General features: G+C 44.1%; 1 protein-coding gene across 2 annotated transcripts in view; it reads right to left on the reverse strand.

Moving 5' to 3' along the window:
- Window positions 1–989: 989 nt before the first annotated feature.
- SFMBT2 (Scm like with four mbt domains 2) overlaps window positions 990–24571 on the reverse strand; it is a 122907-nt gene continuing 99325 nt past the window's right edge. For both annotated transcript variants that reach the window (XM_040595859.1, XM_040595860.1), the window contains 6 exons: window positions 22356–22465; window positions 14163–14338; window positions 12475–12647; window positions 10448–10696; window positions 10154–10282; window positions 990–8333 (listed from right to left, as the gene is read on the reverse strand). In XM_040595859.1, the coding sequence (XP_040451793.1) occupies window positions 8193–8333; window positions 10154–10282; window positions 10448–10696; window positions 12475–12647; window positions 14163–14338; window positions 22356–22465 (978 nt within the window). In that variant the 3' untranslated portion in view covers window positions 990–8192. The remainder of the gene's footprint in view (window positions 8334–10153; window positions 10283–10447; window positions 10697–12474; window positions 12648–14162; window positions 14339–22355; window positions 22466–24571) is intronic.

Here is a 24571-nt window from a genome sequence, read left to right on the forward strand (position 1 = left end):
GCTGCTGTGCACCTTGGGAAGTGTTGTTTTCTGCATCTCTACTCCACGTGCTGTGGTCCTGCTTTAATTCTTGTCCTGCCACCAACAGCTCATCTCTCACTACAGCCTTCTTTGCCTGTTGCTCATTGTATTACCTTCGCTCCCATCCTTCACCCTGCTCCTCGTCACTCTACTTGTGACACTAAAATGTCTTTGGATGCTTTTGCATCTCTCTCCCTCCCCCCCGTGTCGTGTCCCGTCCCCCCCCCCCCCCCCCCCCCCCCCCCCCGTTCTTGTTTCATGTTCTACTGCTTCTGGGAAGAACTTGCAGGCACATAAACCCAAACGCTGCAGCTTGGCATCTACAGTGGGTTAAGCCAGACAGGCTGCGTGGTACCTTGATGGAGGTCCAGGGGCTCAATGACACCAAGACTGTGGTGCAGGCAGCTGAGGCACATTCACCAGGGCTCAGGTGCAGAGCATGCAGAGCACACAGATGTGGAGACACACATCTACTTGGACAGGAACCTGCACGGCCTGGAATGCATGCCACTGTGTGTCCATTATGCTCTGAGGGAGGCAACCACAGCTGTTGTCTATCTATGTCCACACACGTAGACCAGCCACTGGCTCATATTTGTGTTCTCTTAGTATTAACCTAAATGAAGACTTCACCTTTTCCAGATATCCTCCAAAAGCACTGAAGAAAGGCAGTTCCCTGGGGCCATTTGATCTGGCCAGTCTAGAGCTCACTGTCGATGCTTCCCTCCAGGGACAAAGAAGGAGCCCAGAGATGCCTCTGCAAGTGCCTAAGACTGCACAGGACAAATCCAGGCTGGGCTGTCCTAAAATATGCGCGAGGTCGCTCCAGATGGAGGAAAGCTGGTATTAGCCGCGAAGCCAAGCAGATGGCTTTCTCACCTTACTTCCTCAGGGATGAACCAAATACATCAAAATACAACCCTCACTGCCCAGCCAAACAAAAAAAAAACTACCCCAGAGACAGATACGATTTATTGTTACTTTAATAACAACGTGGCTTACAATTGTTTCAAGTAAAAAGGGGATTTATTTAATTTTGAATAAAAATTAAAATATAACTCTGAATATAGATTTTCACTTATTTACATGAAAACATATATACAGAATAGAATCTTACAGCAAACTAACAACATGCCCTTTGCCCTGTGAACTTTAAAAAGTAAAAACACCAGCATTGATTTATATGTATATATATACACATACATGTACACACACACATATATACACATATATATATATATATATACACACACACATATATATTGTTGTAACACACCAAAGGGATTATATACATAAAGTTTGAATCAAATCTCTGGTACAAACTGGAATGCAAAACAATTCAAAGGTTTCCAACGTGCATCACCACGAATGGACCGTAACTGCTGGTTTTGAAGCTAATTTCTGTTGTTCCATAAGAGACAGCAGGGTTTTAATTTTTTACCTCGTCCTACCATGGTACATGAGAAGACTCAAGTCCCTTCAAAGCCTGCACTTGGGACTGTCATCTCTGGTGGACCGTACTGCAGCAAATGCCCGGCTGTACGTGACATCCCTGCCTGCATACGTGCAAGTGTCACAATACTGTTCCCCAGATGTTTTCTATCAAGCAGGTCCCTGAAGGTGAAGGCTGCTGGAATAACTTCACATCATCATATCCTGACCATGTCTGGCAGAACAGGGACTGGGAAATTTAATGTGTAAGTTTATAAGCAGATGCAACATCCATAATCTCTGGTGAGACCGGAGCAGCAACAAGCAGGTGGAGTGACTCGGGAAAGATCATTTCCAACCTGTCACACGGTAATACAGAGCAGAGTGCTTTTTAGACTCACAACCTGAACCCAGGGCAATGTCACCTTTTCCTGTGGGGGAGTTTTAGCTTCTGACTGAGGTCTGAGAGGTGCAAGAGGAGGTTCTTTAGGCCTTAAACCCAGAAGACACACAGAAGCTGGGCAGAAGGAAGAAAGACTGATTTTGCCTACTCTCCAGCCAAAGTGCCTGGAGCCACCTTAGCCAAATCTCTTTATCTCCACTGGGAAAACAAAATACGAACGTTTCAGTATTTTAGCTGAATAGTGGGTGTATTGCCAACTTCTTTACTTCCTCTCACCTGGCCCCTGCTGGGACTCAAAGCATCTTTGCTTTGAAAAAGGTCTCAGAGAAGCCTTCAGGAATGATGCTTATGGACCATGGCTATGCTCCTCTGCTGTGAGAGGTCCCCCTCCACGAAGACTCTCTCAAGCCCACAACTCCAACCTCTATCCTTCCCTGAAACCCTCCCCCCCAGACACACATCCTTGGTGGTCATCAAGACCAGGAACATCTGTGGGTAGGTAGCCACATGGTAACTGACCTGCTGCATAAGGCTGCTTGGGCTACGAGACCTATCCAGCAATATTGTCACTGGAAACATCTGTCCTGCCACAGTGAGCTGTGGGGAACACCTCCCTTCAGGCTGCACAGATGACTCCTTCAACAAGGTGTTGAAGCAAGGTCTCCTTGTCTCACCCGACCTAACTGCTTGTCAACAGAACGCCCCCGTGCTCATCTATAGTGTGATGATGGATAAAGACGTGTTCTGCTGGTATGTGGTGCCATGGGCCATTACAGATGCTGGAGTTTTAAATCATGAACATGAGACCTTTCTCAAAGTAAGAATTAATATAAAAGACTAGAACAAGAGAAAAAACGTTGAGTATTTAGAACTATGACCTATGTTGGTTTTGTGTGCATTTCACATGTCTTCTGCAAGAGAATTCCAGTACGTCGCACCAAACTATTGCAAAACCACTCTTCTGCAGGACAGCTGACATTTAAAGGACTAGCGGGCTGTAAAGCTCATCTTTTGATGACTGTCACATATTCTAAATTCAATCATTAAGATCATTCGTACTTCTTGCTGGAGTATTGTACCAAAGAATAAATGAGAATATTAAATGCTTCTGCTCCTTTACTGGGAGTTCATGAGCACCTAAGGACACGAGCCCTCTCTTGTTAAGTCTAGCAGATTTCAGTTGGATTTCTGCCTGCCAGAAGAAGGAGGGGTTTACATTTTATGTTAACTAACTGCACACTTTTTGACTTCTAAGTGAAAAAATTTGGTGAAGACTTTGTCCCACAGCCCACACATCTGCGAGGGCCCTTCCACTAACCTCAGTTACTTCTGGATCAAATCCTGAGTAACAGATATCCTTAGTTCTGCATCAGCTGATGTGATGAAGAGTATTACTGAGGGGAAAATACACATGCACGCACATTTTGAAACAGTTTTAAAATAAATATACTGTATAAAACTTCTCCAAAACTCACATGACTGGGGAGAGGGGATATTTGTTGAGTGTATCTGAGTTCAAAAATCTACAGCCACAAGAAAAAAATAAAATCCTAAGCTTAAGACACTGCAAAATACAGAAAATATTTCCTGGAGGAGGGAATCAGCTTTGTAATCCCCACCAATGGAAAATACAGCGTTACATAGCACCAAAACAGAGCCCTTAAGACTATATTTATCCACATGTAATAAAGCTGGTTTTAATGGTGCTCAGTTGCAGCATGTTCTTCTCTTTTGGCACTTGAATTTGTAAATGGGAGGAACAGTCCGAGTTCATCATTTTCTAGACACACTGCACCAGAAAAGCAAAAAGTATTTGAAGTGCCCTGATGGTACCGAGCTTCTAAAACACTGAGATGGCACTGAAGCTCTGCCAAACTCAATGTTGTGCCCTGAAAAGACAAAAGCAGGCTTTCCAGGTGACCACATGTTGATCATGGCAGCACAACAGTGTCTGATTTGCCTTCATAGAGCTGAGATGGTGTTTGCTCCACACCACATGACTGGGGACTGCAAAAGGTTGAAGGACAAGCCAAGGAATTGTGACTTTCCAGTTTAAGGCAAATTAGCTGTTTACCCAGACTGAAATATTAATGGGGTTTAGGTGTCTAACCTTCTGAGAAACTTTGCAAATCCTAGCGAACAAATACCTCTGACAATGTGGGTCAGGCCATCTCAGCCAGGACATGCACCTGCTGGATGCTTCACTAATTGTATAACCATTTGCACTGATTTCAGTGGTTACTGAGGGCACATAGCATTTCTAGGAGGTTTTCTGCACCCTACAGAACAAAACTATCAAGGGATATTGCATATGGTTAACACAGCGTAGCTGAAGACCCTGAAATCCTCAGAGCTGAGAGGCCATAACACCTCCGAGAGGTAGAAAAAGCCATGGTTTGGTCATCCTGGCACTGAGAAAAAAAAAGGGAGTGTGGATGGGAGCTGTGTTTTCGAGCTGGAAAGGGAAGAAGATGAGCTCTGAAACTAAAGAGAGCATTCTTCTTCAAGGTGGGAGAGAAGCATCCATGACAGCAGGAGGAAGGCAGGACAACCAGACAGGGAACCATGGACATTCCCTTAAGTTAATGCTTTAATTCAATTTCAGAGACTGGTGCTTTGGGCCTGCAGACTGGGAATTGTCTAATTCTGTCAAGGGAAGTGCTAAGGAGGTTGGGAAATGGCAGGGACCTGCCCGTGGATCTGTTCAGTCTGACCGAGTGCAAGCTCAAAAGAAGCCAGTGAAGATGAAGATAAGCATGTACCACACTCTTCAACCCCCTACTTTTGCTCCAGGAATGCCCGTCCCTGGTCCTGCCTGAAGAGTAGCTAGTAACAGCTGCCTGCACACGCTTCTTGTGGGACAAAAATGGTCCATGGGAATGATGTGCTGCATCCAACAGCCCAAAAGCAACAACAGCAGGGTTGCTCCTCAGCCCTTGATAATGGCCCTGGATAAACATGAGTTCAGAACTTCACAGTGGTGGCCTTTTGTAGCTAACACAATAAATTTCAGGCCTGAACGCCACATTCAGAACAGTGAGGGAGAAGATGTGGCTTCTCCAGTGTCATCGGTGTATCAGTGAAGTTGCACCAGCTCTGAATTTAACTAAGAACAAGAGCTGGACCAAAAAAGGAAAATAAAACATTCCAGTGGCTTATACTTCTATGCTGCAAAATAAAGTAATATTTTACCAAGATTTGGTTTCCAATTTGAAGTACTTCCTTTGAAGTACATTACTCTAGAGCCTCGTTAATGTTCCAGAACTGAAATGAAGTCCAGGCAAAAGTAATTCCTTCTGATCTCTGCTAAAGCTGCAAGTGACAATCTGAGCATACTCTCCAGTTAAACTACACACTGTCCATTTTCTACTTTCTCAAGAAATTGTCTAGGAAGTCCAGCTCCAGCTTTTCTGGAAGACAATCACTGCAGCAGACAACAGTAGCCCAATCCCCTAGTTCTTCCCAACCTGAAGACTTAAATAAATAATAAAGCATCTTCCACCCAAGGCAGTTCTAGGATAGAGATTTCAGGTTATCATCTTCTCCAAAAGGACAGAGAACAATAAATGAGACAACAATGAAGAACAGTAATTTGAAAGATGAATGGTGAAGAGAGAGAAACCTGAGGAAATAAAAAGAGCCGGAGCAAGATAAAATGAAAATGTTTTTTTTTTTTTGTTTAATAGGCGAGTTTTAAATACGGTTAAACTTCCCTGAACAGTCAGTAAAGACTCCTGTGACTTGGACTCAATGCTTCACCCGTCACCTGCTTGGCCAGCATCAGAGCTGGTGGCTCTCAGAGTCTGTGGCTGTCTGCTCCCCGACCGTGCCTCAAGGAGTTAGCTGCCATACGATTATCTACAGTAACAAGGCTGATGGAGAAAACAACGACATTTTTGCAACACGTCCCAGGAAGCATTAAACGTCTGACATATCCCAGTGGCCAGAAATTCCAAAAACATCAGAGCAGAAAAGGATGCTCAGAAGAAGGTGGATGTGGTAAGTAAAGGATCGGTGCAGGGATGCTGTTTAGCAAACAGACGTTCTGCTTCCCTTCCTTGAAATGTCCTCATATGCCAGTTCTCCTGACAGTAGTCTTTTGGAAACTGTCTCCTGCTAGAAGATGTTTACCAGCCGTCGGAGAGACTGGGCTGGAGGAAGGAAAAGCTGGGAGAAGCACCCTCCGTGTTTTTCTCAGCTGTGCTCTCATTCTGCTGGGCACAATCCTTCTGTCTTCAGAGACGAAACAAGGAGCAATGTTTTTAGAGGACCCTACGGGAGATCCAAAGCAGTTATCAAAGCAGTTGCATGGACACAGTCCACTGCTACCATCAGCAGGAAATTCAGTCTAAAACCCAGTTTCTGAATGTCTGCACCACTACAGAACCCTGTTCCTGGATTTCTGAGAAACAAAAGAAAATTACTTGATGCAGAGGTGACTGCTCTTCCCTTCAGTTGATGAGAAGTTGAACAAGATCTTCAGTACGAACAGCTGAACACAGATCCAGTCCTACCGATCTCCTATGTAAGAAAAGTTCTGATGAAGTCTCAGGAGCTGGCAGGATCTGGCCCAGCCTGCAGTGCCTGCACCCACCACACTCCTCAGTGGCAAATGAGGAAACTCACTGAAAGACAGACTAGAAACTCCTCAGCAACGCATGGCAAACAGAGTCAATACTTCTTGCCTAACACATGCTCTAGGGCAGATTCACATATAGTCCCAAATATTTATTTCTGAGGCTTTCCCCCACTAATCCAAAGAATTTAAGGAAACTGATGAAGGAGAAAGCAGCAGCTATAGCCTGGTATTGGTCAGTAGGTTCTTCTGAGCTCACGGTGGTCAGCACGACTATCTGATCCAAGTTTTCTGTCCCCATATGGTATGTGCTTGAGGTGGGGGTTTTCTGGCCATTAACACTGGCCTCAGATTTAGGGCTAGAAATTACATTTCTTTTTGAAGAGGTCTTCACTGAGTAGGCTTTGGCATCGCAGCATGGTAACAGAGCTGTGTGCAATTTCTAGGCTGAGCTCCCTGAGGCCAGGGAACAGGGGTCTGTTCATAGTTTGAGAATAAAAGTCTGCCAAAGTCAATGGCTTCATAAGAAATCAGGCTAAAGCTCAGCACAACCCATTTGATTCACCTTCTGAAGGATGGATTCACTTGCACCTTAAAGTCAGAGCAAAATTCAGACCTGGTCTGGTCCCAGTTTGGATCTTGCTTTTGGGATAATTTTACATCACTGCAATGCCTCCAACCTTGCTGAGTTACAGCAAATTCAGGCTCAACATTGGGGGCTTTATGTAGACTGCACTGGGCCAGATCCTCAGCTGGTCTAAAGCACCATGGCATAAACAGCCTGTAAAGATTGATGCTTTTTATTCCCACCTAGCAACCAGCTTCATGAAGGTACAAATGAAACCAGCATTCACTCAACAGTCTCATCATTAAATCTGAATAATCTTTTTTTTTTTTTTTCCCCCCACCCTGTGGGGCTCCAAGTCGGGTCTTTCAAGTGACTTGGATTTAAGAGGATGGGCTTGACTATGAATGCTTTCATGCATGTTTCTGAACATGAATGCAGCACTGTTCAGATCCCATCACAGACACATTTAGCTTATTGTGCACAGCCAGCACAGCTCAGGACACGTTACCGCGCACTTGGTCTTGTTGCACCCCTGTCAGTTCACTGCAGCTTTTGTCTGATACCGTAGAGATTGTGGGATGAGTCCTGTTCATAAATTACTCAGGAATAACAGTCTATAACTGATATAACACCTTTTTCCTTTTGTACGATTGGAGAGCCGGGAGAAAAAAAAAGCCCAATAATCACTAAGATCAGATTTGCAGTAAACCCCAGGTGATGCTACAAAAGGTCGCTTACATTTCAATATGAAGGAGGTGTGTCAGACTTGGATAAAAGAAATGTTCACGTCCAGAAATTGGCCTAGAAAAAACATCATCATCATCTGGAAATGTCCGACCCTTCTCCTTGGGAATGTGTCTGCCATTGGTAGCTTTGTTTTAATGAATGACAAACCATCTGATCCATGTTGGCCTTGCACCACTGTGTAACGGCTTGGCGAGGCTCAGCAGGAGAGGTGCCAGCAGTCTTTTGATGTGCTTTACAAGTACAGAAAAATCAGTTCAATTTGTTACTAGTTTTCTGTTGTGGGGGTCACTTTTTTTTTTTCTTCCCTATAGATTAACTTCCAGTGCTTCCAATTCCATGTGTTCTTGGAAAAGAGAAGGGATTGGGGAAAAAAAACCTTGAACAAGTTGAAATGTTAAAAAAGAGAAGGAACAAGAAGGAGAACAGAAAGAAATCGAGAAGTGCAGTCAGTTGGCATATTGTGCATAGAAAGCAACTTTTACTCGCTCAATCTGGTGACACAGTTTGATGGCTGGCCCAAGCTTCAGCTCCATGCACTCCTGCACCGTGGGCAGTGTCAGTAACAGAAGGGCTTGGCCGTCGATGTCCTGGGGAAGAAAAAAGACAGGGAAAATGGTTTCGTTTGTGGACCCTGGAGGGCAGAAAGCATAACGAGATCTGGAGAAGCAAGAAGGGAATTTTGTCCCCAAAATCAAAGGCAGTTTTGTCCTCTGGCCTTTCTCCCGCTTTGATGCTGCTCATCTCCTTTCTCTGAGATACATCTTGCTTTTTCAGAAGTTGTCTAGTTTGTCTTCACAGGCTTGTCCCCAGTTCAGGAAAATCCTCCCAGCTACTGAAATGCAGGATCACCTTCTACAGAAACTCTGCAGGGTCCACAGAGATCTGATTAGGCCTATTTTACAACTAAGGAACTGAAACAAGGGGGAGGCTGCAGAGAGCACACCAGGAGACACAGGAGGGACCTGAGTGGAGAAACTGATGCTGGTCCCACTGCCAAATCAGACCCTTCCCCCGCCTTTTTTGGCCCATGATCTTCTCAGCACAGTTTTATGTCTGCCTCGCTCCATGCTGTGTCCCCTGGTCCACCCAGAGCCTTGCTCTGCTTTAGCTGCTGAACAACCAAGACAGGGGGCCAGGACCACCCAGAACCCTTGCAGTCTGTGTGACCCAGAATCACAGAATGCTGTAGGCTGGAAGGGACTTCTGGAGGTCACGTCCTTACCTCAGGCATATCTATGCACCAAACTCCATGAACTAACATCCCAGACAAAAGCCATTTTATTAGGGATTTCTGTTGGCTTTATGACCCTCTTCTTAATTAAGAGCTCAAGTCCTCTACATTCTTGAGTAGACTGAGAAGCAGACAAGCTGACTACAAAACTGCTTTTTACACCTTAGGGGAGGATCAGAGTCAAAGTGCAGAAAAAGCACTGTAACTCACAGGCAACATCAACTCCCCAGGACAGCCCTGATTAGACAGCAGTAAACGCAAGGAGGATTCGGACACCTTAAGCACTCCTTTGATCAGGACTGTCCATGACTCAGGTTCCTCTTCCACTGAAGCTTGACAGCATGGCCCACTGCACCAGAGCTTCCTTGCAAATCACAAGGAAAAGCTCCAGTCACCTGTGTTTGATTAAAGCCCCCATAACACTCTTTGGCAAAGGAGAAATACCAAATCATTCTAAATATGATTTCTTAGCACTGCCCTTTACTTTCAGCAGTGTTAGCCAAGGAATGGCTGTTTCTGTATAATTTTTACACGATCACACAAACTTGAAATAAAGAGCATTGCCTTCCGCTCCTGCAAACCTATCTGTATAATGAGATGATGCTTGGCATCTCCTAAAATTAGGTCATCCAAGGGAATGACTGCCACATCTTCACTGGATGCAGATGGGAAGTAGGTGTTTACATACTCGAAGCACCAAGGTGTTAGTAACAAGTTCAAGGAGCCAGTTTTGGGTCCAAGCAGCAGTTTTCTGCTTCCCAGGCCAATATCGTACAACAGGGTGGAACACATGGGGCCAGGAGAGACAGCTTGCTACGGACCAGATAATGACTACCTGTTTTTACGCCAAGGTGCTTACCTATGTGACGCCAGGATGGTGTTGTGGACCTTGTCATGAGCAAGAAAGGTCTAAACCTTCTGCCTTTCACAAGGACTATGGCTATAGGGTTTGTGGTCTCTCTGAGGATCTGGCAAGGCTCTGACTCAAGTTTCTAAGGGTTTCCATGCCTTGCCAAAATTTGTGCTATAGCTTGTCCTGAAGGGATCTAAAGTCTGGTCGTAATCTCTTTGTCAAAGCCCCAGGCCCAGATAGCGAGGTGGTATAGCGCTGCTCTTATTTTGTGATGTGAATAGGCACCACAGGCACAAAGAGATGAGTTACATGAAGGCTTCTACCTGCTCCTGAAATATTTTGGCAAGAGGTGCACAGTCGGTCAGTTTAATAAACCTCACGACATCAGTCACGGTCCACTCCAACGGGTTACTGTCCAGGATTAGTTTCTCTTCCTCTTCTTGCTTAACTTCCTAAAAAAAACACAAACAAACCCAAAAGTTCTTATAAAGAAAACTACCTTGTGTGGAGAACCAGGGCAGAGGTGCCCTCCCCAGATGAGGAAGGCTTGGCACTGAAGGTCAATTTAGGAAGAATACTGCAATTAATTGGGAGTGAAAGCCTATGGACATACTCACTTCCTTGACTTGCGGGCACTTCTCCACCTCACCGCAGGAGTGGGGCTGCGGTCTCCGGCTCCGTCGGGCTCTCTCCATGGGAGGAGGTCTGTCCAACTCGGTGCTGCTCCGCAAGGTGACCGCTCGCCGGGGCCTGGCAGAGGGGACCTCAGCGGAGGAGGTATCCGTCTGGTCATCCCGGAGCTCTGAGCTGGTTTCCTCGCTTCCCGTCTCATCCTCTATCGCGTCTGGCTCGTCATCCTCACTCTCCTGCACAAGGACCATCAGAGAAACAGCGTCCGGGCTCAGAGATTAATACAGCAGCAAATCAAAAGGCACTGGGTCAAGCTGCATGCCCGTGCCCATGCCAGTCCGGGGTAACATTTACTTTAACCGAATTACCTTGTTTTCATTACAGTGCTAAAGTAGGTTAGCCCTCAATTTAGATTTGTTATGAAATGTAAGAGAAAAAAATACACGATGGACAAATCCTTTTTCTGTTTCTAACAAAAGGTCAATGGCAATAAGTCATCTGGCATGAAATGTTCCTCCGCTGGGCTGGTATCTCAAACTTCGTGGCACTGCAGGTGTGCATGAAAAGGGGAAATGGAAAGTACTAAAAGGATAAAATGAAACTCAGGTTGCCTGAGATGAAATAAAATCAGAAACGGGCTTGAATTTAAACCTTCACCTTGCTTCAAATTGTCGTGCATGTCGCTGGTATTGCAAGAAAGGAATTTTTTTTAAAAAAACATCTAAATATACAAGTGCATATTTGTACTTGATTTCTTAGCTAGTGTTTCTGTAAAACCCAGGACAGAGGATTTTGCCCAGATTTCCCTGCCTTCAGCTCAACAACTAACTGCTGAAGGTGAAGCACAAATTTCCATTTAAAGGATATTGAACCAGATTCCTGTTATTTCCACCACACAGAGCTTGCAAGCACACACCAACTGATGGAAACCATGTATTTTGAACTTTATATATATGGAAGTTGCCCAAATGGCTTCAACAGCCTAGCTCTGATCAAAGCATGAGCATACATCCAAGCCATATGCTCAGGCCGCAAGTGAAATAACAATTTTAGACAAAGTTAGTTATATTAGCTGAAAGGTTAAAACTTGACTAATGTTTGGTTTAGGCTTAACGTGAGTTTAAATTCCTTTGAAGCAGGTATAATCTAAGGAAATGAAGCAGATATACACCGAAATGAGGACCAAGTCGTGAAGGTACAAGCAATTAACTGAAAGCTGACTAAAATATACCCCTCCAGCTGAAGCAGAGGGAATTTAAGTAAATCAGCTTTATTTCACATTGCACATAGCACCAGTCGCTGGCACTCAGCTGAGAAGGGCAACCGCACAGGAACTTTGTCATTATTATCATGGAAAAACCACCCAGGAACAGTCCACGTAGAACTAAGTCTGCTCCAGCCTGTATTTGGTCACGAATCACTGCTAAAGCTGGGACCCTGTCATATCACACAGCATAGTGGAAAGACTGAGGCCTCAAATACCATTTATTTGGGACACAAACCATCTGCTTGTATTCTAAAGCTTCTAGAACGTCTACTGCTTCATGCTGTGAGCCAAAACCATCATGAATGGTTGATGAAAAAAGTAAAAGCCCTTGAAACCACAATGGCCCATATTATTAACTGTAGTATTTAAGAGAACTTAGACATGGACCACCGACCTCCTTCACTCTGCTAGGTGCTGTGCAAAGCATCTAACAGGCTCACCCACTTGCCTACAGGCTTACAAGGAAGCAAACAAAGATATAGTATTAGACAGAATGTTAGCTAGTGAGCATTATGAAGGTGGGAGCAAAACCGCTACTTCCTGACTCCAGAATGGATGAGGCTGAAAGTCCTCAAAGTGTTCCTAAAAAAACAGTCCAATCTGAGAACAAGAGAGTAGCACGGAGGGATTCAAAATGGAAAACTGAAATGTTGAGGTTTGCTGAGAAGCCTCCCAAAAGGAAGATGCAATGGGGGGACACAAAGGTACTGACGGGTTTTTGCTGATTTATCCCGGTGCAACACATACCTCTGCAGAGCCCGCAGCATTCAAATCGACAGCTGACGATCTCCTTTTTTTCTGCACAAAGATGGATTTCCGCCTCTTTCTGCGTCTGGCTGGCTTGACATGTCCACTTTTCAGGTTGTTATTTTCCCCAATTGGTGGCTTAATGATTTTTTTCCTCTTCCCATAATAATACGCTGGAGAAATACCCATTAAAAACTGTAACCACCGAGAGAAGGAAACTTTGGCTTGCTTCTTGCTACTAATTCAGTACTGCCCTCTAGATGCACTTTTATGAGGAACTTTAAAAATACACCGATTTGGGACAAATGTCCAGTAAATACAAGATGTCATCTTGGACTAGTGCAGAGTGTTACAGTTCTTATGTATACGGATTTATTGATGATGACTGAGGAGTTCAGAATTTAACAATACGTACTTAGGCAAAGCTTCCACTAAGCCGAGCAGTGATTTGGAGGGAGAGAGACCAACATGTGTCAGATTTGATCCAATGCACTTCTGCATGAGTTAACAGTCTTAGATACACTTTCAGTTGCTACTGGTTTCAGCAGAGAGTGAAGAGGGCCAGCTATCCTGAATTATGCATGTTTGTTCAGTGCACAAAGGAACAAGTTTTTATCACCTTCAACTATTTCATGGCCCAAGTTGAAACTAAGGATGTGAGAGTCCTCTGACCTTAAATGAGGTGCTTGTGTTAGATGCCTTTTGAGGTGCTCTACAGCATCCCCTGGGGCTGACAGATACTCTGCTCTTCACCAGCTAGGGTAACTAAATGACACTTGGCGCACATGTCGAAGTTTGTAACTGAGCTGAACCTTCCGTCAAATCAATGGAGATGTGAGGAACAATTCATCCAGCCACATACAACCACCAACTCTGAGATGAGACAATCTCAACTGGAGCTGTCCTAGCTGTACTCCTCCAGCTCTCCATTTGCTACCCGTGGGAGCTGGGAGTCTAGATCAGGTGTAGACTTCTAGAGAAACCCATATTCAGTGATCTCAGTATCTCCCTGAGCCCATTTCACATTCTACTCTTGCACCAAACAGAAGCTAATAATTGGTTTAAATCAGTAATTCTGGGTTTTTTGCAACCTTTGTGGACAACGGACAGCACTCACTTCCATTTTCCTGACCCGTTTAAGAGCCAATAATATCACTAACATTGATAATAAAAAGCACTGAACACATGCCTAACTTCAGCCTTCCTGAGCAGACAGAGCCAATGCTCCCAAACTCCTTCCAACACCTCTGCATCGTGTTACTGGCCTGAGCCGATGCGGACGCCAGAAAATCTTCACTTAGTAGGAGAGGATTCATCTCACCCAACGAAGCTGTCCCAGATGTAGCAGCTTAAATCTCAGCTAGCCATTACAGGTTCCTTTTATGTGCTCCTTATATTAACTTTGCATTTGACAAAAAGTCAAGACTTCCAAAAAGTAATGACCTTTGAACAGATATATGAAGATGGAGTGAGAGGGACAGTTTTCTGGAGATGCCTATTTCTCCATACAGAATACTAAGGGAGCCTACGGTGGCCTGGTCAGGATTAACTAACTGGTCTTAGATGAGAGGAATCCTACTCACTATTAATGTATTACACAACTCCTGCTATTCATCACTAGCTCATGCACAGTTCCCCACTGCTCTGATGCCCAGCTAGCAACAAGAAGCACTTTGGCCAATACTCACTGTACTTGGTTTTAGTATGAATGGAGCAGTTTTCTGGGCAGACTTCAGCCACCAGCACAGGACTGAACAAGTTGGGGCAGCACTCCAACTTTGCACAGACTCTTCTGCAGAAATCCGCTACCTGATCCGACGTCCGCACAATCTTAACAGTCGCCCTGTATGTCTTCCCTCTGTATCTAGAAAAAAGCACAAGACCCCATGTCACCAATCAAGCCATGTTCCCTGATGCTACAGACCAGATGTTCCTCTGTTAGGAAAATACTTTCCCTAGTGACTTTTGGAAAGGTGTCTCTCTTGGGAAGGCACACAGAATCGGTCTACTTGTTTTAGTGGCTCCACTTCAGATAGACTTGAGGAAGGAAAGGCAAGGTGAAATGAATCAGAGGTGTGAGCATGATTCAGAAAGGAATGCATGTGCAGACTGGTGGTATCTGTAGATATGGCAAGAGATGGAAAAAAAAGATCACAGTAGGCTCGGGGAGGATACTACACAGGAGAGCAAGCCCATACTATGAAATGATGCAAAGCTTGGGGGAGAGGGATGTAGTCTCCATATATTGACCTGTGATGAGAAGCTAACATGTCTTGCAGAGCTTCTGGTCACCACCCTGTGTTTGGGCTGCACTGGAGACTGTCTCAATATATACACATACACATATACAATACATACACATATACAAGGTCTTCTCCCTTGCCATCTTTCTCGAGGCAGCTCTCATATATGTTCTAGCTCACAACAAGCCTACGGTTTCACTGTGCCAGCTGCAGTTACTGGAATAACCACACTGTGTAGAAATATCTGAGTGAAACTGTCCTGTCTCCATACGGGGACTAGATGACTTCACTGCTATGAGATGTGGGCAACACAGAACCTGAAGAACTAATCAGGAGTCTCCCGAGCTGTTTAATGCGGATGTACCAACAGGCCCTAAAAACCAATCCCTACAGAGAATGCTCAGAGCAAAAATCCCCAATGAAAGGTTTGTCTTAAATTTGTTATCCATGTGCCACTAAAACATTTATTTCAGTGTTTTATATGAACTGTTTCTGAGCGATAAATGGCTAAGAAAGATCCCTGCTGTAATGCGTTGTAGATGTGAACTCTGAAAAACCAATTATCCCCATAATTTATTAAACAGCAGCACCACACTATTGTAAACAGTGAGATAAGGTTTTTAAAACACCTCTGACGTATCCTGAGGAATGCAATGCAAGAGACAATCATGCGAGCGCCTGGTGCTAAGCCATTATAAATGTGCTTTAGAGGAGAGAAAAGTAACACACACAAAAGAAAAAGAGGAGAGACAGTGAAAGAAAGATTAGTGGATGGGAGGCAATGAAAGACACAGATACAGTCATCAGGAAAAATGAGACAAAGCATTTGTGAGAATATTAAGACCCACAGCTCCCCAGCAGGGAATCAGCTGCTGATAGTCAGATACGGAAGAAGAGGAAAAAGGTGAAACAAAGGAGATGTAGCCGGAGAGGTAAACTACACCACATGCACCTGGACCCTACTCCCTCTCTGTAGGTTTGAGTTGTACAAAGCAACGAAGAAACCACCTTTTGCTGCTCTCCCTCCCAAAAACTCTTTCTGGAAACACTGGGGTATAAGAAAAGTTTGAATCTGTGGTACACAATGTGTTATAGCAGGGTACCCAAATGAAACTTGGGTCTGAGAACAGCCCACTCCAACCATCCTTATGCTGTAAAAAACTTGATCCAAACTACCACCTCAACACAGAACTCTTACATAACCTGAATGAGCATTTCTGCAAGGCATCAGGCTCTGATACCCCACCTGGTGCCCAACCAAGGACCCCAAGACGTGAAGACTATCCTGGATTCATTCACCCAAATGAATGAATGAACAAATTACTTAATGAGCCAGCTCTTTATGCCCCGTGACAGACCTGGAGCGATGACATAAGATGGCAAAAGGATCCTTCCAGGTACAGAGCACTGCCACCCTAGCTTCCCTGTGAAACAGCTACACAGGCAGGCTGGCAAAAGAGGGTTTGGCAATACCCAACATCAAAAGAACAAATTCCACAGGCATTTAAATATCTCTACTTATAAACGTTTTATATTTCTTTTCAATGTGTTTGAAAAGACTCCTGCCCTTATTACTTCTCCAGGAGCCATAAAGTTTAACAACAGCCTAGATCACTAGGTCAGTAACTGCAGAATTTCACTGTTACCTTCACTTGAACCCAAACAAGTTTGCTTGGACTAAAGCATCTCTTCCAGAAAGCACCAGCCACCCCTCAAGGGTCTCCACACTGGAAGAATCCTGGCAGTGGGAGCACCTGTACCTCTACCTCATGAGCCCATGCCTCATTTTATGTCTGGATGTGTCTGCATTTAACTTAAATTTATTTGTCCTTGTTCTGACTTTCACCACTAGGATGAAAACACTGCATCTGGTTTTGTTTCCCTGCAAAAGCACTGTAATCAAATTGCCTCTTGATGTACTTTCTTATAAGCTAAGAAAGCTGCCTGATGGGTATTATTCAAGGATGGCTGACTTCTACTGACTATGCGCTTCCTATTGTGTTTGGCTGCCCAGAAAGGACCCATTGTACTGAAGTGCCTGGTGAAAGAAAAAGATGAAACCAGGAAAATTAACAACTGACTGATTTCACAGTCTGGTTTGAATGCAACCCACACAGTAATTAACAGAGCGGATGGCAAAATGGAGATCAACGTGACTGCAGCAATCAGTCTCAATAACCCAAGGTGTTAGTACTGGCCACAGTATTATTTTTTACATGATTTTTGCCTTGGCAGCACCTCTTTCAACTATAAACCAGGTTCTACTAATATTTTCCATATTCCTCACACACTAAAGATTTTTAACACAAACACCACCAAATGTAATCTGAGCTGTTCCAGGACAGCCATGTGGAAAGAGCGCCTTTGGATACAATCAGAAAACCCTTTTCCATTAGCATCACTCAAAAAATTACCAACTACTAACACTGCTATTGATGTTTTCATAATAGGACTCCCAGCCACTTGTAAGCAGTAGAGTAACCTGCATGCACAGCACGGCAACACACTGGAGACTTGGAAAATAGCCGTATCAAGCATAACATTTTCAGTTTTGTTAGAAATCATCGTTCTTTTAAAGAAGGTTTTTCAGCTAAAGCCAAAGAAATCTTCCCTTCCTCTTCCCCCTTCTTTGCCCTCACATCCCCAAAAGTGGAGAAACCCTTATGGCTGAAATTATTTCCACAAAAAAATATACTTGGGATCTTTGCTGATCCATGAGCAACAACATTAAGTTAATAGCACTTTGCTGGCAGCATCATCTTTCTGTTGAAGCTTCCTTTGGTGATAAAACAGATCAGAGGTTCATGAGAACAAAGTGAGTTCTAGGAGCTCCAGTTAGGGACCACTGTGTGATGACATGAAAAGTCTTGTGCTGAAGATACCTCAAAGAGCAAGAACACTAAGACTACCCGCATTTTCAAAAGTCTCATCGTAAGGGTTACAGCCCACAGTTCTGACAATCCCCGAGACTAGTTTGAATAACTCAGAGGCTAAAAGCTTCAATTCCCTTTTGGGGGACCAAGAACCCTTATCTATTCTTCTCCAAGAAATTTCCAATCTGTCTTACTAGCTTAAAGTCTCCCAACTAAGAGAAGTTACCTTCCTCTAAGCTATTCAATCATCCAGTGACATTTTATACTCTCGAAGACAGGGTTCAGAAAGGGCCCTGGAGTTGTTCTGGTTGTACAGACATGTCTCATAAAGACTCCTCCTGATCATGGAAACAAAGGGTTTAAGACATTCCACTGGTTTTAATGACTTCTGTCTCCAGTATTCAGCATGGAAGGCCACCTGGTCACACTAATTCACCCTTGCAGTGCCTCAGAAAGTACACAGCAGAGCTGACGTGGAAGACAAACCAGATCATATGAGCTGTAGCTTTGTACCGACCTTTGAGGAGTACCGTTAATAACTGGCTGCCACTTGGACACCGTATCACTGAACCCTTTGGTTCCATTTACCTAATTTGTACTACAATTTATAGTACCTAATAAACCATATACCTATATATATAGTACCTATATATAGTACCTAATTTGTTACTATATATAGGGCTACAGCTTGATATATCCTTACTACATGAACCCCTTTGGGTTCAGTTGTCCAGCCAGCTTCCCACTCACCATGCACACGTTCAATCCATATCTCCACAGCTTGGCTTTAAGGATGTTACTGGAGACTGTGTCAAAAGCCTTGATAAAATCAACAAAACGAACTTCCACTGCTTCTCCCTCAGCCACCAAACCAGTTATCACATCAGGCACAACCTGCCCTTTGCAAATCCATGCTGGTTCTTGCCTGTCAGCTGTTAGTCCTGCATGGTCTATAGCTTCCTCATGGAGGAATATATAGCTTCCAGGAGGATTTGCCTAATAACCTTCACAGGAATGTTAGGCTAACAGCCTGTAATTGCTTGGATTCTCCTTCTTGCCCTTGTTGAAGAGGACACTTCCCTGATCATCATCAGCTTTCGAACCTGACAGCAAGTGGTCCTGCAGTGACATTGGCCAGCTCTCTCAAGCACAGTTGACTGCATCTCACCTGGCTCCATGCACTTGTGCACCTCCAGTTTGCTTACAGTGTCTCTAGCTTTCTTCCATTTACTGTGGGTAACACTTCACTCAAACTAACAGGGACCTGGGAGGCCTGAGAGCAACCCTTGCCAGCAAAGGCTGAGGCAAAGAAGACTTCAAACACCTCAGCATCATCTATTACAAGTGAAAGTCAGCCTTCTAACTAAAGCACCCACAGTGAAAAGACTTCGAAATGCAGCCTCATAAATAAGCAATGATGGCTGCAATGGGGTAAATATTCCTACAGTTCAGCTGCTGGATTTGGGCAGCTCTCAAAATTTCATTTAATGAAGGAGCCTAGGAATACTCATCTTTCTTGTTTTGATTAACTGGTTTTCATGCAAGACCCAGGAGATAATTCTCTGCGCGTGCTGCAAGTCCTGCAAAAATGAGTAAGTCCAAACAGCCCCACTTACAGCCCTTAGAAATTAAAACCCTTAAAAAGCATAAAGTCCCTCAAGCATTTTATGTAAAACTGGGGAGCCAAATCTAGATGTAGGCACTGAACTTAACGCATCAGAACTATAAGGGTTGAATGCCTACAGCTTCGGCTGGCCCTCATGAGAATTCAGAGGATCAGGCCTGACATTTCTAACTCATCATCACCAATAAATCAGGTTTGACTATTTTCACAGAGAGCCAGCAGCGCTGATGGGAAGCGACTGCCATCACACATTGCAGACACATCTCTTCAGACAATCTAAATTGTTTATCTTCTTTGCAAGGCTAGTGTAATTGATTCTGCGCTGTTCACTCATGACAGCAGAGTAAACTAAATGCAGGTTGCCCTAGGACTCAGATAACGCATTCCTGGCAGTGCACAGTTTGGCATTTGGGCCAGTGGGAAAAGCAGTCTGCTCTTCACCGTCCTCCTCCCTCCCCTTTGCTCTACCCTACTGCAGCCACCGCCGCAAACAAACAACAACATTGTCAAGATCCAAGGAGTTGTCAGTTTACATCAGAAGGAAGGCGGTGACACGACATGTCACATTACAGCACAGACGCTCCAGCTGGCTGTAGAGCTGTCATCATTAGCAGCAAGACACCATCGGGAGCTGGCGTAGCTGGAAGTCAGTACAGACAGGCGTTTGCTCGTTACGGGTCTCTGTTTAAGATTCTGGAACGCAACTGACTGTCATACCTGATGTAAGGTGTCATGTGCCGTTTGCACATCCCATGGCATCTGATTTCACGACCATGTTTTCTTTTCTGCTTCTGCACAACCAAATGCAATTAAAACCTTGGTATGCTTCTTGATGAAGCAACTCAAGCAAACCGAGGAAGGAAAAAAGAAGGAAGTCCTAGGGTAGCACAACAGTCTCAGGGCTGTTGTCAACGCTCTGTCACCCACTCTTAAAAGTACTCAAGCTGCACACAGGCAAGCTGGTGTGAGCACCAAGCACTGCTCTGTGAGCAGAGCTCCAGCCCTAGAAGGCAGATAGCTACAGCAACAAGATGCTGTCCCCGGCCATGAGCTCTGTCTCCTCAGGAGCCAGAGGACATTGCCACACTGCATTAGAACACATTGCTATGCTCAGAAGTCACTCCAAACCTTGCTGTCCCAGCTCTGAGCCTGTAATGATCCATTCTATAGCTTCATAAAGTTGAAAGCCGCTGCATGACACACTGAAGAGTGGAGGTTGCTGCCTCCTGGGGTAGCCATCATACAGGAACACGTACGCAGGCTGTGACTGGATGGCCAACATAAAATAACAAAACCTCCTTGCTGGAAAGCAGTGGTAGACTTTTATCTGGCTGGCTATGTAGACAGAAGGTATATCCCAGCAGGCTGCCTGCCCTGCTAAATACATGGGAGGAGGGAACAGACCCAGGAATGAATGGGCATCATGGGGGACAGTAACAGAGATGGAGGTGCTCATGACAGTATGATTAGCACATCAGGTAACAGTGAGGGAAGATAATTATTTGATGTGATACGGATGAGTGACAGTCTCTAGCAGCCCATAACTGAATTGGTCTTCCTGGTGTAAGCACAACTGGAGTCAGCAGGCTGATGGGGTTCGCAGTGGATTGGGTTGTAGACATAGCTGACTGTCAAGGACAAGACATCCCTGCGTTTGATGGTCAGTTAAACGTTTTTCAGGCTGTCTCCCATCAGAAATAAGGATTGCAGCAGCCTTAAGAACCAGATACTGCTACTTCTGCACCAGGCAGATCTCCACACTTAAATGAGAAATCCCAACAAAGTCCTATTTTGGATACTGCTAACAGGAAAACTGTCCACAAGCTCAATTCCTTTCAGGATAGTAGATTAAGATGGGGCATTACAACTTGTTTTCACAGCTGCTAAGTAGGACTCTGTTATCTAATGGTTGCTAGTACAAGGTGTGGCAGCCTGGAATCAATGAAACCCAGGTCATGGACAGTGGCTTGTTTTTAATGAAAATCTGCATGCGCAAGGATGACTTTTAGATTTCCATCCACAAAATTTCAACTGACAAACACAAAAACATGACTTTCCACATGGATGAAAGAAGCAAATTAGAAATAGGGCTTTCTAGTACCTTTTCATTTCTATTTTCAATCCTCTTTAGAAAAGCCATTTCTGAGGACGCAGAATAAAAGGTTCTCAATTCTTCCCCTCAACCAAAGCACGCATTGTGCAATATCTGCATGGCCAAAGACCGACTACAATAGCAATCAACAGTGCCATATTTGACAGCCAATCACTTCAAATAACCAAGAGAAAATTGCTTTTATTTGAAAAGGTGTAACAAGAGTTCAGTACGAAGGGTGAGATTCGCTGCATTGAACTTCAGTCCTCAAAAAGTCAAGTTAGTCAGTGGAGAGAGCTGTCTTCAGAGAACTATTTGTTGACATCCATCTTGAAGCGGGAAGAACTGCTCCTCTGGAGAGAGCTTAGGTGCGACTCCCCTCTTTCAGAGAGACAATGGTTGTTGAAATACATCTTAAGCGTAGTGCCCATTACATAAAGAAGGGATAAATGGGTAGATTTTAAAGTTCGAAGGGGAAATTGAGTATTTTCTAGATACAGTTTTCTTAGGTGGTGTTTACATGATAATTGAAACATATATTCTAGAAAGGCCTCAGATCTCCACCTGAATCTCAAATCTGTTTGCATTTTGTCTTAAAAATGCTCAAAAATGTGTCCCTGCTATGTTTTGTTTGCACTTTTTTTGTGTGGCATTTGTTCTCACCAGGTTTTTTCTGCATCAGAATGACAGGCTCTATATTAAAAACTGTAATACTCCTACATTTAGAAAGCCAGGAATTGAGTTAATTGAATAATAGCCAAGCTTATAGGAACAGCTTATCATAAAACTCAGGACTTCACTGAATAAACATGGCAGTTTTCATCAAAATCTGGATGGCTGCTTGGAGAAAGCCAATAGAAATGAACCATTCAGGTGAATATTTCAATTCTTAAGCTGCTATAGAATGAGTCAAATGATCCAATGATGCAAACGATAATTAGAAAAAGTAAAACTCTCACAACAGAAAAAAAACCTTTGTTCCTTTTTCTCCCCCAGTTATTTCCCTTTTTGAAGCCTCCCAAATAAAAAAGCACACACTGAAGACTTACTTTGCTTTAAGTGTTTCCTCTTGGAAATTCCACTGAGGGTCTTCCACTAGCTGCAGTTCTCGTAAAACACTCCCTGGCTTGTAAGCTGCATTGATCACCATGCTGAGAACCTATAGAGAAACAACACCGACAGCACTGACGGGTTTAAAAGCAGTCCCTCACCACACTGAGCATGATCTCAGGTGTTGCACAAGCAGGAGCAGCTTACAGGTGCCAAGTTAGGTACAAAGCTGCACAGGGTAAGCGTTAGATGCAATGAGAATTGGTCCCAGATTGGATCAGTGTGTCAAACATACTGTAGATGACACATCAGTTTGATACGGTAACTGCATCAAATGCTGCTAGCTAACCCCAAATATCTCCTGTTTATCCATAATTTTTCTTTGAGACAGATCCTCCCACCCAAAGCAGATTCCATTTGCTGCCACCACAGTGGCTCAATTTAATAAAAAAATGAAAATACTTCCGACAGCTCAACCAGGCACAAAGTCGTGTGTGCCATTACACACTGAACACTAAAGGGGAAATTCATGTACTTGAGGTCAGCAATATGCTTAAGCATCTGCATGCTGCGTGCCTTGACTGTATTAAAAGAATATTAATGAAGTCAACACAAAAAGAGTTTGCAGGACGTGTGCCTGAAACCCAGTGTGTGTCCACTCTGTACAACAAAACACATGTGCCAATCCATTTAATCCTAAGTCTCTCAGAATAAAAATGATTCTTACTATTGGCTCACGGAATCTAAGCTTTAATAGTCTACACTTTGCCTAAGGAGATAAATAGAAGAAAACCAAATCTCTTAAAAGCACCAGACCATGTGTTTGAACACTCTGCATTGCATGCACATGAATGACCCCACAGTGAGCCTGCACTGTTTTTAATATAATTTAGCTCTTTACCTAACGCCTGTTCTTAATTCTTGAGGGGCTTGCAAATTATTTCAGGATGATGAGCGTTAAGTTTCCCCAGCACCCATGAACGTGGTTCATCAGAAATGAAAAACGAAGTCATATTGCAAAGAGTAATGTATTTATGGTGGGGAGTGGGGTTGGGGTTGGTTAGTTCTGAGTTGTTTTCTGTCTTTTTAAATCCAGCAACCTGAGGATTTGCTAGTATTTTGAAAACCTTGTAGGATTAAGCATTTTCAGGCAAGGGCTTCCCTTAATGCTGCAAAGTACCATGTAAAATGGCAGTTTGAGTTATTCAGCTAGGTTATTTCCTAGAAGTAAAATCTGATTTACCATTGGGCCCTTAGAAACAATTACTCAAACCACTCTTCCAGAAAGTGCCATTAGAGACACCTAAAGCAATGCGGAATGTCTTACGCAGCTCTGATCATCCGTACACCTCAGAGCACTCTACGAGGAAGGGCAGGAGCACACTCCCTATCTCACACAGGGGGAAACTACAACACAGATTTACCCACAGCTTCCCAGCTGGTTCCCATCTCATCACACAGCCCACTATACTAGTTACCAAGCTGCAGCGATTCCCAAGAGAACAAAAGCAAGCGTCCGAGTGAGCCCATCCAGTGGCTCACCCGCATCTCCTCTTGCCTGCCTCTCACCGTACAAACTGATGGGGCACCGGACTCCGACACGGGACACTGAGGCCCGACGTAGGGAAGCCAAAGGTGGGTCTTCAACACACATCAAGTGCCTGGGTAGCTCCCACACTCATTCACAACTCATCAAATGTGTTTCCCTCTTCATCAGCAAATCCAGGGAATTATTTAATGCCCACGCAGGAGCTTGTTGGGAAAGCTCTCCTTAAGCACACTTCTACAGCCACTCTGCTTGCCAGTAGCAAAGCTGGGAGCAGAAAGCAAGTGTCTTTTGCTGACCAGCTCCCACAAACGGTGCTGTCCTGCTCCTTTATCAGGGCGATGGTGTTTTTATGAGTTGTCAGAACAGTTGGGAAATGAGCAAGACAAGAAAACCCAACCCTGCAAATAACAGCACGGCCATGTCTGGGCATTATCCCAGACAACTAATCAACTCCAGCCCTGCAAAGACACCCACAATACCAGGACTTTTCTCAAAGCTGGCTGGTCATCAACAGGACTCTTGTAAACTTCTAAACTTAGTTTTAAAAAAAAATGTTTTGTAAGAACAATCATTTCCCTTTAAGGGAAAAAAAGATGTTTTTTTAAAAACTCTGGCTTTCACTCTTTGTGTACCTCAAGTCACTGGTTTTGGCATGTTACCCTACAG

The sequence above is a fragment of the Falco naumanni genome, chromosome 5, assembly GCF_017639655.2.
Source record: "Falco naumanni isolate bFalNau1 chromosome 5, bFalNau1.pat, whole genome shotgun sequence".
Taxonomy (NCBI): Eukaryota; Metazoa; Chordata; class Aves; order Falconiformes; family Falconidae; genus Falco; species Falco naumanni.